Genomic DNA, 14,891 nt, shown 5'->3' with positions numbered 1-14,891 from the left:
TCTTTAATTAAGGTTTCCTTTAAGGGTATGTCACTATCATTTCATGATATACTATTTTTTAACTTCATGGCAAATTCATTGCTTTACCACCTATATTTAACACACAGGCAACCAAACTCAGATGAGTTTAGAGGATTAATAACTACTCTAAGGAAGAGTTCAGAATGACTACTTAGAAACAGGTCTCTTGCAAAATTATGTTGCACTAAATAAAGTACTATTCATGTTAGTAACAAAAAGCCAGCCATCATGAAGGCTGGCACTGTTGAAGCAGTTTAAGTTAGCTAATTCAGCTGGGTACCACTCCAAAGTACCTTCATATACCAAATGGTTTTAAAGACTTTTTTTCAACAAATAAACTTCACTGGCTGTGAAATAAAATTTGACCTGAACTTATCATACTTCTCAAACCAACCTTAGTAGCATGATAAAAGTTCTTGATTGAAAAATATATGCTATCGACAATTTACAAGCCCAAGGCTAGGACTGATGTGACAGAGACCCAAAGGATTTTACAGTACTGTGATGAGATGAATCACTGTGAACACAGAACACCTCAGATATGAGAAATCAAACCAGAGGTCTCTCTTCAGTTCATAGACTAGCCATTTAATCCCGGCCAATTGCTCATTACAGAGATAGCACAAGGAGATTTTTATAGCTGATTTAACTGGAAAGGAAAGAACAACGGAGAGAGCAATTATGAAGAGCACATGCTTTTCTATAGCATTTCATACAAACCGAGAAAGAAGATAACATACATGATAGCAGCTAACTCCTTTCATAAATTGAGTAAAGGGCTGAAAGTCATGCAAAATAGCTATAATTTGTAGAGCCAGATACTTTGCTTATTGTCCTGATTTTATAGTTACAGAAGATAATTGACACTCAGACGTTAAGTGGTCTCTTGCCCAAGGTTATCCATCAAGTATGTGGCAGTGTCCATATCTGAATACAGGATTGTCTATATCCAAAACCACATTCTCTCATCCTGTGCTATTACACACTAACAAGTACAGCAATCCATAATTTTGTATTTTTCACATTCGTTGCAGAATACTTACATCTACTAACTGTTTACATGTAGCTTGTCAAATACTTAGATGCTCAAATTGGAAATCCCTTGTAAAATATTTCAGACACCAAAACCAGATTTTCTGAGGACTGCAGTGTGTTAAAGAGAACTAAAATTGTTAATTTGTAAGAAGAGAGAAAAATGAGAAAATGGTTTTAAAATAATTTAAAGAACTTTGGATGGGAAAGAAGGAAGACAAAAAAATCTGAGACTAAAAATAAAACAGGAAATTACAACAGGTGTCAAAGGATTTTCTGAAATGCTGAATCTGTACTTGATTTCATTTTGCTAATGTAATTACATTTTAAACTTTTGCTTGTCTAAAAACTATAATGAGTAGCTCTATTCAAATTATTCTACATTTAACACACAACCGATCAGTATTTGAAATAGTAAATAGTTTAGTTTGTAACAGAAATACTATTTTCTCTGCTATCTTGACTACAATGAGCCAGGATCCAGTTCTCGAAATACAGATGACACTTTTCACCTTAAGAGTGATGCCTTCGATTTAAAAAAAAAAAAGAAAAAACGACAGCATTTTCAAAATGCAAGTGGTGTTCATGGCATATGAGAAAACAATTGTGCAAATAACAGTGAAGTTGAAATTCTAATTTCTAAATTCAGGCATTATAATTTGTATATCTCTTGTTTTCTTCCTTTAAAATGAAACACTGTGGTTTCTCAGGTTAATATTGGCTTCTAGCTGTACTTCATCAAAGCAGAAAAAATTAACTTCAATACTCTTACCAAGAACAACGTGAAATAGCAAGTTCTTTCTCGCACAAATAGCATTAAGTTAGTAAAATAAAAGAAATATTTGATGAGAAATTTCTATTTACAAATAGATCATACAGACAAATAGCTTAGCTATATGAAAGATGATATAGCATAGTCCTTAAGATGGTGAACTCTAGAGCCAGACTACCAATTTGGAATCTTGGCTCCACCACTTACTAACTGTATGATCTTAGGTCAAAAAAAAAAAAAAAAAGTTACTTAACTTTTATATACTTTAGTATCTTATTTGTAAAATAATGAAAATAGTAAGCTATCTAAAAGAGTGGCTGTGTGGCTTAGAGTAATTATGTATAAACACTTAGAACACTGTTTGGCATATTATAAACACTCAAAAAACTTCAACTATGCTTCTTTTTCATATTATTATGATTAGTAGTAGTAATAGTTCCCTCAAGAGACAAATAGTCAAGCATTTTTCATTTAGATTTTACTTTCAACTGGAAAAATAAACCACTGACAATCAATGAGTGGATATGTTAATGGGGTTTTTTAAAAGGGCTCAATTATCACCCCTAAAATAATATATAATTATGAAAATATTTGTGGAGAACTTCAGCACTCGAAGAACTGAAATACTTTATCCTCTTAGAATCTGTTACACTTTTTAGGGCAAATGGAAACATGGATCAAAAAGACATGGAGCAAAAATAAAAAAATTCTGCCTATACATTCACATTTATCAATAGAAAGACCTGAATAAATACATCAATTCACCAAGAATTTAGAATTGACTGGTTTCAAGTCTCTGGAAACCAAAAGAAAGAGTGAGAGAGATGTGCCCAATTAACAATGCAGAATTCATAAGAACATCAATCCTGCTATAAAAATTTGAGCAAAATTAAAGCAATTCAAATAAATGTGAAGATTCACCAAACTCTATCCTATAAGAATTTCAGCAACACCTCCCCAATTTACCTTTGTTTGATCTACAATACAATTTACTCTTAGAAGACAGGAAATCCCTCACATAACTTACTATACATGTCAAGGAGTAATAGTAATACTAGACCTTATTCCAGACTCATATTTTATCTGTGATATGAAGTAAATAATCACAACTCAAATAAAGCATTAAAAGTATTACATTACAGGAAAAAAAAATGTGTCCACACTCCCCTTGGGGAACCACGACTTTCCCTTAAAGGGAATGGAATTTTAAACTTCATTTACCAATATTTTTAAAAGAACTTTTACCTAGTAAGCAATTAAAAGCATTTTGTTATATTAAAGCTTTGCTTTTTAACTACAGCTCCATCTTTTTTTCTGCATATCTTTTCTATTATAAACACTGTAATTGGTATTTCCTTTTCTAGACTTTGACCATACTTTTATTTCTTTCACCTCAATGTGGCCATTTCATCTTAATTTGATTTAAATTGTTTTCCTGTTCCATGTAAACAAACATTCTTGTAAGTATCATAAAGGAGATGGGAGTAAAACACATGTTAATTCTTTCTCCCAAATTAGGAGAGATCCTAAGAGGACTGTAATTACAAATAATGAAAAAATTCATTCCAGAGGCAGGACTTCTGAAATGTTCAGGGAGAGGTTAGGGAAAAAGGCAACTTCATAGAAAGGAAAGAATAAAAAAATCTATTTTCCAAAAAAAGAAATACATGGTGGAATGATAATGATAGACAATTAGTTTCAATGGGCGATTCACTGTTACTTAAAAGAAGAGTATGAACTTTAAAGTTTTTAGAAGAGAGAAGAGGACTACATCAAAGCTCTGGAATACTGGTATTCTTTGCTTAGAAACAATTTTACCCAGACCATGCAGTTTTCTACTGTAACTTAAAAAAAAAAAGGTAGGGTTTGAGATGGAGAAAGTTGTCTATTATAGGCGATAGGAACAGAAAATACAAACCATAATTTCTATATTTGGTATGCTGAGGAAAAAAAGGAGAAGTAAGAGATACAGGATAATGAAGGGTATAAACCACTTAAGATAAACCACACCAATACAGGACAGCAATTAACTGATTAAATGAACAAATATTTGACGATTATGTAAAATACAGGCTCCACTTAGAAATGGTGCTTTGTTTTATAGACCAATTATTGGATGATAAAGAATTAAACTCAGGAAAAAATATAGTTTTCATTAAAGAAATAATCCAAAATTCATGAAATAACTGCATTAACAAATCACAAGGAGAACGCATGGACAATGTAGGGAGAGAGTGCATTCCTAAAAAATCTGTGATATATTACCCTAAAACAAAAGCCAGACCATATTTTGTATTATCATCTATATACTAGTGCTAACACTCTATTTATAATAATTTTCAAATATCCTCTAATAGAAAATCTGAACTCTTTCAAGCTTTGAAGTTTTTAAACTTTTAAACATAGTCTGAATATTTTTACAAATATCATTTAACTATAAAATATATTCTTAAAACCAAAGGTCACTGACTATAGCTTCTTTATATTGAAATACGCCTGTGTTAGTAGATGGTAGATAGTGAAATGCATAAATGATGCAAGTGCCAATAACAAGGTACTGCAAGACTCTTCTACAAAGGAAATTGCTAAGCATCCTTAAAGGATTAGCATACATTAACATAAGGCAGTGATAAGCTCTGGAAAAAGATCTTCCCCCAAATTCAACAGCTGCTTAATCAAATTCAGTTTCACAGACTATCAGTTGAAACAGGAATGTTTCATTTACTTCTTGAGAATTTTCTAGTCAAAAAAAATAGGAGAAAAGATGACAAGTATCAAAGTAAGAAATAACTGTTCAATTATTTGTCAATATCAGTTGGGCCATTCTTTTCTACTTTGTATTTGGAGTTTGTATGAAATTCAAGTACAAATGAGAAAACACCCCAGGAAGATGATACTACTTCTACATTTGTTCTTGCTTTCAATGACAAAAGCATTAAAGTGCAATTCAACTAGAAGGCAATAAAATAAGCTAGTGTTTCTTACTGGTCAAATGATGGACTTAATTAAATGGTGTGCCTAATGTTAAAACAATGGGGGAATAAGAGGATGAGAATAAATATTTCTCTAAGCAATTTATAACTAGTTCATCTTCCAAGTTGAAAAAAAAGAGAGCGAGAGAGAAAGAAAATTATCCATTAAAAAAATCAAAGTAAGTTTGAAAGGAAATTCCTCGAGGGTGTTAACTTTCTACTAATTTCTAATCATCATGCATGAAATTTACTATAATTGCCATGTACATCTGTTTTTTCAACAGGATATTATGTTAGGAGTTATATACTCTGGAAACTGCTACTCAAGAATTGAGATTTTCTGATTGGGAAAACAAAAGAGTCATGAAGATCCAAAGGAAAATAAGATCGACAGTTGAATAAGCATTGATTCTTATAATTATTGAGTGAAGAACTTGATGCATGGCAAAAATCCCTGGAAAAACTACTAAACTGATTAAACACTGAATGAAATTTGTACTCTTCATTATATAAGATTTAAGAACAGTATAGAAACTACTTTCTTAGACTTTATATGAAATAAAAGGCAATTCATAAAGATATAAACTAGAGGTGAACTAAGTTTAAGAATCCTATTTAGGAAACATAACCTTCACTCCAAAACAAAACCTTAATAATATATTTGATAGAAATTAATACAGGACTTAAATGAAGAACCTGGCAAAGGAATTAAACATGCATATTACAACATGGATGAAAGGGAAATCTGTGCACTCTGCTAGGGGAACAAGCTATCTGGCTCAGGGTCACTGGCTCAGTTTTATACCTCCTTATATAAGTATCCCATTCCTCTATTTGCTTTCAGAACCCGTTCCCCTGGATGAAGTCAACTTTCATATGCCTGACTTTCATGTAGGTCATACTTTCAAAGATTATACATTAATATCCTTAAATCTTGACTTTCCTACTCTGATTTCAGAATTTTATGCTTCAGTGCATAAACACTTGCAACTATAATCTGCTAAGATTGCCTTCCAAACATAGAAGCACTGCCATTTCTGTTTCCATAGCAAGATGGGTACACAAATACTTTAATGTTTTACTGCATTTTACTCTTGCTATTTCATAAAAATGAGTGGAAATCAAAAAAAATGCAAATGGCACAAATGATAAGAAATGTAGAGCTCATAAATTTAATACAATTGAAACAAACGTGGAGCTCATCAGTCATGCCAAAAGTTGCAAATTTTTAGGATCAAGTGGACAGGTACTGGCCAAAACAGGAAAAAATTAAACAGCACATATGAAACATGAATTACCATTAGGACTTTTATATTCGGGAGCTCTCTAGGAATGGAAATTCCCCTTTTAACATGTAAAGTTGCTGTTTAACTTGCACATATTCAACTTCTTTACATGTTTCCAGGTTTATGAGAGAGGACTGAATTCTCATGCTACTCTGGATTCCTTCAGTAGCCAAAAAAAAAAAAAGTGATCTGTAAAATTGATTTTGCAATAAGATATTAGTGGCATAATGAGTCATACCTCCAAGAAATATGTGATTAACTGATTTTTTTCCAAGTCATCAAACATTTATTGATTACCTCTTATGTGCCAGGCATGCTCTGGACTCTGAGTGACATAAAGACAGATAAGACAGGGACCTAACCTGCCAAAGACTCTGAAATCAGACCCTGACATCAATGTCTGCAGCAACCCCTCACATGGATAAGGTATTTTATCATACATAAAGCAGAGACACCAAGGATCAGAGAGAAGATTGGTCTGCCCCAAAGCAGAGCCAGGACTCTAAACCTGGGTCTCCTAACATCTAAATTCCCTTTCTTTTTGTTCATGCTTTCTTTTAGAATATGTGACTTTAAAAAGAGGATACCCACAGATGGAGGCACGGTGCCACCTGAATAGAAAAGGTAATTTTTAGGCTGGAAGCCTTGGCTGAGATCTCGCAGCTCTTAAGGCAGCCATTCATTCCTTCTACTTGTGCAAAAGACCTTAGCACTTATATCTTCACCTTACCAGTACATGTAGTTTTACATAAGGATGCAGGATTGACACATTCCTGCAAGATCAGTTTCTACTAACCCTGACTTCTACCCACCTAGACCCTTGTTTGTAATCCTGCCTTTTCCAGCCACTTCATCATTTTCCTTCTGATTTCCTTCTCTTTAAGCTTTGTAGAGCCATCCCTGACTCACTCTTCTTCCTTCTGCGCTTTCTTCCTCCTCTTTAAAATTGACCTTTTACTTTTCTTTCTGACCCTGTGTAATATTTTCTTTTTCTTTTTGGAGAATTCAGTCTGAAAGGGGTAAACATGTTTAACTGACTGTTTTGAGATAATAAAATTAAAAGTTTTATTTTCTATACTAAATGATTTATTATATGATTTATTCAGGCATAAAATAAAGAACTGAAAGTAAGTATAATGCAAATTTATATGCAATTTGGGGTGCTCTTCATAATTGTTATAAAGCTGTAAGGACTTCTGTAATTTTCTAGTTAGGATTATTGCTATATACTATCAAAGCCTAAGGAAGGTCAAATCAGATAGGTGTTTTTATAAGAAATGTAAATGTAATATTGGGGGGCTTGTTAACCTTTATAATGGCTATTGAATTAAAATTCAAATGTCAACATACACTGAATTAGCCCTTAATATATACAGCGGGTAACCCATCAGTATTACCCTATACGGAAAAACACAGAAGAGCCTTCTGCTTGATTTTTTTCTGTAGAAGCATCTGAAGGCACTTACAGGCCTCCCAATCTAAACAACTAACTTTTTTGATAAGACAAACAGGTATTCAGAAATTTCTCACAAATAATTCTAGAGGAACTTAAAAATCTTCTTAGTAAACAACAGGATATATACGTTGTATCATAGTTCACTCACCTTTCCATCAAACCGTTTTATTGTATATTGATCCAGACCCAAGTCTGTAAAAGAGAAAAAAACAATACTTAGTCACTGATTATAACTCAGGTAAAACATATGAAATGACAGCTCTCAGTTTTGTTTCCAATCATTCAATTAAATGTACTAGATGGTTTAGCCACAACATTATTCAAAGTCCATAGAAATGAAAATTTTGTCCCACAAAGTGTCAGTGCTAAAAGATACCAACCTTTTATTTTATATATGAGAATATGAAGCTCTGAGATAAAGAGGGTAAAAGTTCATGAGCAAACCTATTCAACAGTAGAGCCAAACTAGAACCCTGGACTCTTCCCAAGGTGATGCTCTTTTCCATTACATCAAAATGATATATATTACCTCTAAACAAGGTGAGGGATATTAGTTTAATCTGAATGCATAATAATTTTTTGTATGAAGTTAAAGAGAGAAGACTTTAATATCAGAAGACATTTTGCAACACACCTAAACAGATAAATAGACCATCTCAATATTACTTTTTAAAGGTGGGTTAAGGGATTTCCCTGGTGATCCAGCGGCTAAGACTCCATGCCCCCAATGCAGGGGGAAAGGGTTTGATCCCTAGTCAGGGAACTAGATCCCACATTCCACAACTAAAGATCCTGCATGCTGCAAGTAAAGATCCCACATGCCGCAATGAAGATCCTGCGTGCTACAACTAAGACCTGGCACAGCCAGATAAATAATAAATTAATTAAATAAATAAATAATAAATAAATAAAAAATAAAGGTGGGTTAAATAATAAATTTAACCTTGGGAATCCCTAGCATTGTGAAATCCTAAGCACTATGAAAGATAAAAGCAAGTATATTAAGTGCTCCTGAGGGCTGGGATTTTCTGTCTTTGCTGACTGCTTTATCCCAGTACTTGGAACAGTGGTTGATCAATAAATACCTAAAAAAAAACTGAATGAGTAAGATACAATCCCTGCCTTGAAGAGTCACAATTTACTAAGAAAGACATATACATATAGTAATATTACAAGGAAGGATACAATGAGTTCAATAAGAGGGTGGTGTGGGAGTTTTTAAAGTGGAGAAATCAGTTCCCAATTACACTTATTTTTCTTGCATAATTACTCAGTTCTTTTCTTTCAGTTCTCATTTTATTCATGCCAGTTCAGACCCTTACCTCATTATGCCCAGAGTACTACAAAGATAGGATTATCACTGCTCCCAAAGGAAGCTTTTTGCATTTCTGCTTCCACACATTTGGTTACACACGCTCCTTATCTAAAATATGCTTCACCTTCTAGAAGCCTGCCCTGAACAAAATGAACCACTGACTGAAAAAGAAAGAGGTAAGTCAGCAAAAAGGAAAATTTAAAAACAAATCTAATTTGAAACCTCACAGATACTCAAAAAGATACCAGTCATAAAGGTAGAACATGCTTCTATGATAAGAGGACAGAAAACAAGAAAGAGTTGTAGACAATTAAAACTATGATTGCCTATCTCCCCCCTATTTCTTAATATACTGTCAAAAGATTAGGAAAAGGTTATCTCAGGATCACTGCCAAAAAGACAACAGGATGGAAAACAGAAGAGAGAATTATAGAGCAACAGAGACTCAATACAAGATCTTATGTCATACAAGACCTTTTCTCATTCAGAAATAGGTAAGAAATAATCCAAAAAGTATTACCAGAAAATTTCTCAGAGCTGAAGAGTGACACAAATTAAAAGAACTTATTTAAGCAAAATGAGCAAAACCTACTTGTAATCCAGTTGTATGCTTGTAAAATTTTAGAATACCAAGAAAAAGAAAATCCTCAGAATTCCCAGAAAAAACCTTCCTAGTCCTTTAAAAAGGAATGAGAATTAGTCTAGGATCAGATATCTCATGAGTAAAACCTGGTACATCAACTAAGGGAAATATATGCTTACTAATTAGAGCAACACTGTCCAACAGAAATATAATGTGAGCAATAAATGTAAGCCACGTGTATAATTAAACATTTTCTAGGGGCTTCCCTGGTGGCACAGTTGTTGAGAATCTGCCTGACAATGCAGGGGACACGGGTTTGATCCCTGGTCCGGGAAGATCCCACATGCCACGGAGCAACTAAGTCTGTGCGCCACAACTACTGAGCCTGCGAAGCCACAACTACTGAGCCCACATGCCACATGCCTAGAGCCCATGCTCCACAATGAGAAGCCACCACAATGAGAAGCCCGTTCACTGCAACGAAGAGTAGCCCCCGCTTGGCGCAACTAGAGAAAGCCCACGCTCAGCAAAGAAGACCTAACACAGCCAAAAATAAATAAATAAAGTAAATAAATTTATTAAAAAAAAATTCTAACAGCCACCTTTAAGAAAGCAAATAGAATGTATAACTGATTCACTTTGTTATAAAGCAGAAACTGACACATGATTGTAAAGCAATTATACTCTAATAAAAATGTTAAAAAGAAAGCAAATAGAAACAGGTAAAATTAACTTTAATAATATATTTTATTTAAATGAATATATCCAAAATAGCATCATTTCAACATGTAATCAATAAAAAACTTACTGAAATATTTCATATTACTTTTTACAATAAGTTTTCAAAATCTGGTGTCTATTTTACAATTATAGCACATCTCAGTTCAGACTAGCTACATTACAAGTTATTATCGTAATATCCAAAAGAACTCAAAAGTTAAAAAATATTAAAGTGATTGCTTCTGTGACATAACTGGGAGGGTGGAGAAATTGGAACAGATCTGTGTTTTTCATTAAGTGCTCTTCACTATAGTTTGGAAAATATTTTACCATGTGCATCTGCCAAATAAAGGAGGGGCATGTAAGGACAGCCTGGCATGTAGTGAGAATTCCTTCATTTAAAAGCAAATACAGGGACTTCCTTGGTGGTTCAGTGGTTAAGACGCCATGCACCCAATGCAGGAGGCCAAGGTTCGATTCTTGGTTGGGGAACTAAGATACCACATACTGCAACTAAGCCTGTGCGCTGCAACTACTGAGCTCGTGTACTCTAGAGCCCGCGTGCCACAAGGAAGACCCAGAGCAGCCTAAATAAATAAATAGAAGCAAATACCGACATAAAGTAGGCCAAGAGATTCATAATTTCAAGTTGGAAGAAATGATTATTTCATCTTATTACATTTAGATTTCTTTACCTGTCAAATGAAGCAGATGGTTGGATTAGATCAATTCTTAACATTGGTTGGGGATGGAGTGTGGAAAGTGTGGATGGATTAAAGAATTCATGCTATCCTTACTCACTACTCCTCTTGAGATTCTAATAGGCCAAATTATTGGGGGAGGGAGAGTATGGAGAAAGAAAGGAAAAAACACAGCATGTGTACTTTGAAAATATAATCAAATGACTATCCTTCCATTTCTCCACCCTCATTCTTTGGGTCCCAGCTTAGAAACACTGGATGTTATGCCGTTTTTCCTAGGGTGCTTTCTATGAATCTCAGACTTCTCTTCAAAGAACTCTCACAGTCATTTAATGCTAACACTATCTCCCCCTTTTCATTAATGAGAAAGTTGATGCTCAAAAGGATTAAACGATTGTTTCTGATTTTAAGTCTAACAATCTTTTTAAATGGTGGCAGTTGCCTGTCTTTTTGAATCCATGACAAAAATAATGTAAACATGCAGAAATACTATAAGAATAGTCTCAGTTTAAGCTTCAGAGTGAATATCTAAAAGGAGGCTTATTTTAAAGATGATAGCTACTCATTTTGCCAAAAGACAAAAGTGAAACAATCAAATATGTCATTTTGATATCTATAAATTAGAGCTTAGGTAAATGGAAGCTCTATACAATTTTACTTAAGAAGTCCCAGCTATCTCTCAAAAATTTAGAGATTCATTTTTTCAGTTTAATACTAGAATTTATCCTAAAAATTGTACCCAAAGAATATTCTAAAATTTTATTAAAATAATTATATTTTCAGCTTATGTAAGTCAGCAAAAGTACAGTTCAAGTTCATCAGGTATGAGATAATTTTTTTTTAATCGAACTGCTGAAAACCAAAGACAAAGAAAAAAATCTTTGAAGCAGCCAGTTTAAAGTGCTGAAAGAAAAGAACTTCAACCCAGAATTCTTTATTTAGTGAAAATATTCTTCAAGAATGAAGACAAAGGGCTTCCCTGGTGGCGCAGTGGTTGAGAGTCTGCCTGCCGATGCAGGGGACACAGGTTCGTGCCCAGGTCCGAGAAGATCCCACATGCCGCGGAGCGGCTGGGCCCGTAAGCCATGGCCGCTGAGCCTCCGTGTCCGGGAGAGGCCACACAGTGAGAGGCCCGCGTACCGCAAAAAAAAAAAAAAAAAAAAAAAAGTATGAAGACAAAATAAAAATGTTCTCAGATGAAGGAAAACGTAGAGGATTCATCACCATCAGAACTGCTCTAACAGATGTTCTATCCTTCAAGGCAGAAGAAAATGATACCAGAAGAAAGTATGGAACTTAAGGAATAAATAAAGAGCAACAGAAGTAGCTAATATCTAGATATACATATAACAGACTAGTTTGATGGTTGAAATAAAAACTTAAAACAATGTCTGGCAGAGTTTTCAACATATGTAGATGTAATACATATGACACTATACCATAAACTGGGGAGAAATCTTTATAGTGGTTAGATATCTATATTCCACTTGAAGTGGTAAAATTATAAATTCTCAGCAAACTGTGAAAAGTTAACTATGTATATTATAATCCCAATAGCAACCATTAAATTAAAGATACACAAAGAAGTATCGTCAAACCCCCTGCCAAAATCAATTAAAATGAAATATTAAAAAATCTTCAAATAATCTGAAAAGAAGGCAGGGAAGGGGTAAAAGAGGAACATAAAAAAGGGAAAACAAATAATAAAATTTGTTAAATTTAGGTAGACCTAAATTTAAACATATCAACAGTTACATTAAATATAAATCATCTAAACACATTAATAAAAGGTAGAAACTGTCATATTGGATAAAAAACATGATCCAACTATATGTTGTCCATAAGAAACCCATTTTAAATACAATGATACAGGTATGGTTACAAGTAACACGATGGAAAAAGATATATCATGAAAAATGAATCAAAAGAAAGACCGAGTGGCTACATAAATATCAGACTATGTGGACTTTAGAGCAAAAAATATATATATATTAGCAAGGATAAAGAGGGTCAATTATATAATGATAAGAGGGTCAATTCACCATGAAGCTAGAATAATCCTAAGTGTGTATTCACCTAATAAGAGTTTCAAAATATTTGAAGCAAAAACTGATACAATGGAAAAGATAAATAGACAAATCCACAAATAAAGTCAGAGATCGACATCCTTCTCTCAATAATTGACAGAGAAAGGAGACAGATAATCAGTAAGGATATGGAAGACAGAAAGATGGGCTGCCTGGGACTTGCCTGGGAAAAAGTGGGAAGGCAGGATTACAAATGGGTATGAAAACATTCTAGAGGGTGATGAATACGTTCATTATATTGATTGTGCTTATGGTTTCACTAGCATATACATGAGATTAGTATATCAAAACTCATCAAACACTTTAAATAATGCTCATATTCTATGTTAATTATACCTTAATAAATCAGTAAAAAGAAAGAGACAGTACAAACAACCAAGGAGAAGAATGGTATGTTTGAGAATATTGACAGCTTCTGTATATTAAAAATTATCAGAAACAAAATAAAAAGATGGGCCACAGACTAGGAATAAATATCTGCTACATGGCAGACTCCAATAGAGAATACACATAATACTTTTACTAATCAAAAAGAAATCAGGGCTTCCCTGGTGGCGCAGTGGTTGAGAGTCCGCCTGCCGATGCAGGGGACATGGGTTCGTGCCCCGGTCCGGGAAGATCCCACATGCCACGGAGCGGCTAGCCCGTAAGCCATGGCCGCTGAGCCTGCGCGTCCGGAGCCTGTGCTCCGCAACGGGAGAGGCCACAACAGTGAGAGGCCCGCATACTGCAAAAAAAAAAAAAAAAAAAAAAAAATCAAATAGAAAAGTGAGTAGAGAAGATAAATAGGCAATTCATACACATGGCAATGTGAACAGCCAATAAACATTTGGAGATAAGCCTTACTAGTTACTAATGAAATGCAAAACAAAACCAGATACAATAATTTCCATCAGATTGCTAAAAATTTAAGTCTGATAATACCATGTCTTGGCAGGAATGCAAAGGAGGAAACTCATACATTCCTGGAGAAAATATAAATTATTTTATCCACTCTGGGAATCAATTTGGCAATGTTTAGCAAATTTGAAGAGGGTATCCTACAGGCCAGCAAGTCCAACTTCCAGGTATACATGTTGAAAATAACTTTTTATAAATATGCACCAGGAGACATACAGAAGAATGTTCACTTCAGTATGGTTTACAACAGAAAAAACACTGGCATATTAGATTTTTGTTCTCAAATCTTCACTTCCTCCTCCTTGACCTCTGTGGAAAATCCCTTAACTTTGGGCTTAGCCATGTAATTTGCTTTGGCCAATGGGATACTGGCAATTATGAAATGACTCAATCCTTAAAATGAACTTCTGACACTGGCTTGCTTTCTTGCACCTCTGCCAACAGTATGAGAGGATAATATCCCAGATAGCCCTTTGGTTTAAAAAGGATGAGAAACATATAGAACAAACTAACAAATCTGACAAAACCATCAAGCAGAGATGACCTAGACCAGATTAGCCAGCCCCTAGCCTATCTAAGCAAGGCCAGCTGAGATCAACAGAGCACACCCTTTGTGACCTGCAGATGCATGAGGTAAATAAATGCTTGTGTTTTATGCCACTGACATTTTATATGGCTGTTTGTTATACAGCAATAGCTGAGTGACAAAATTGGAAGTGTTCATCTACATGGACATGGGTAAATTAAATACTGGCATATTTATACAAGTTTAAACAACTGATATACACAACTATATAGCAGTGAAAATAAGAGAACAACAGCTACCTGTGTCAACAAAAACACACATATAAACATAATATTTAACATATAAAAAAAGCATGGGAAACGTAGCAGCTTGAAAAGGTTAAGTTATGCTACAGTAACAACTTTAAAATCTCAGTGGCTTACAACAAGGAAGGTTTTATATAGTGCTCATGCTACCTATCTATCATACTGGCTACAGCTCTGCTTCACATGGTATTGAATCTGGGATCCAGGCTGACAGG

At 34.2% G+C, this 14,891-nt stretch overlaps 1 protein-coding gene across 3 annotated transcripts in view; it reads right to left on the bottom strand.

The window, feature by feature from the left end:
- The window catches only part of MICU1 (mitochondrial calcium uptake 1), a 193,504-nt gene that overhangs the window by 117,415 nt on the left and 61,198 nt on the right, over window positions 1-14,891 (bottom strand). For all 3 annotated transcript variants that reach the window (XM_067710605.1, XM_067710607.1, XM_067710606.1), the window contains exon 5: window positions 7,688-7,731. In XM_067710605.1, coding sequence (XP_067566706.1) covers window positions 7,688-7,731 — 44 coding nt within the window. The remainder of the gene's footprint in view (window positions 1-7,687; window positions 7,732-14,891) is intronic.

This window comes from Pseudorca crassidens, chromosome 16, assembly GCF_039906515.1.
Source record: "Pseudorca crassidens isolate mPseCra1 chromosome 16, mPseCra1.hap1, whole genome shotgun sequence".
NCBI lineage: Eukaryota > Metazoa > Chordata > Mammalia > Artiodactyla > Delphinidae > Pseudorca > Pseudorca crassidens.
This window is presented reverse-complemented; position numbering and strand designations above follow the sequence as displayed.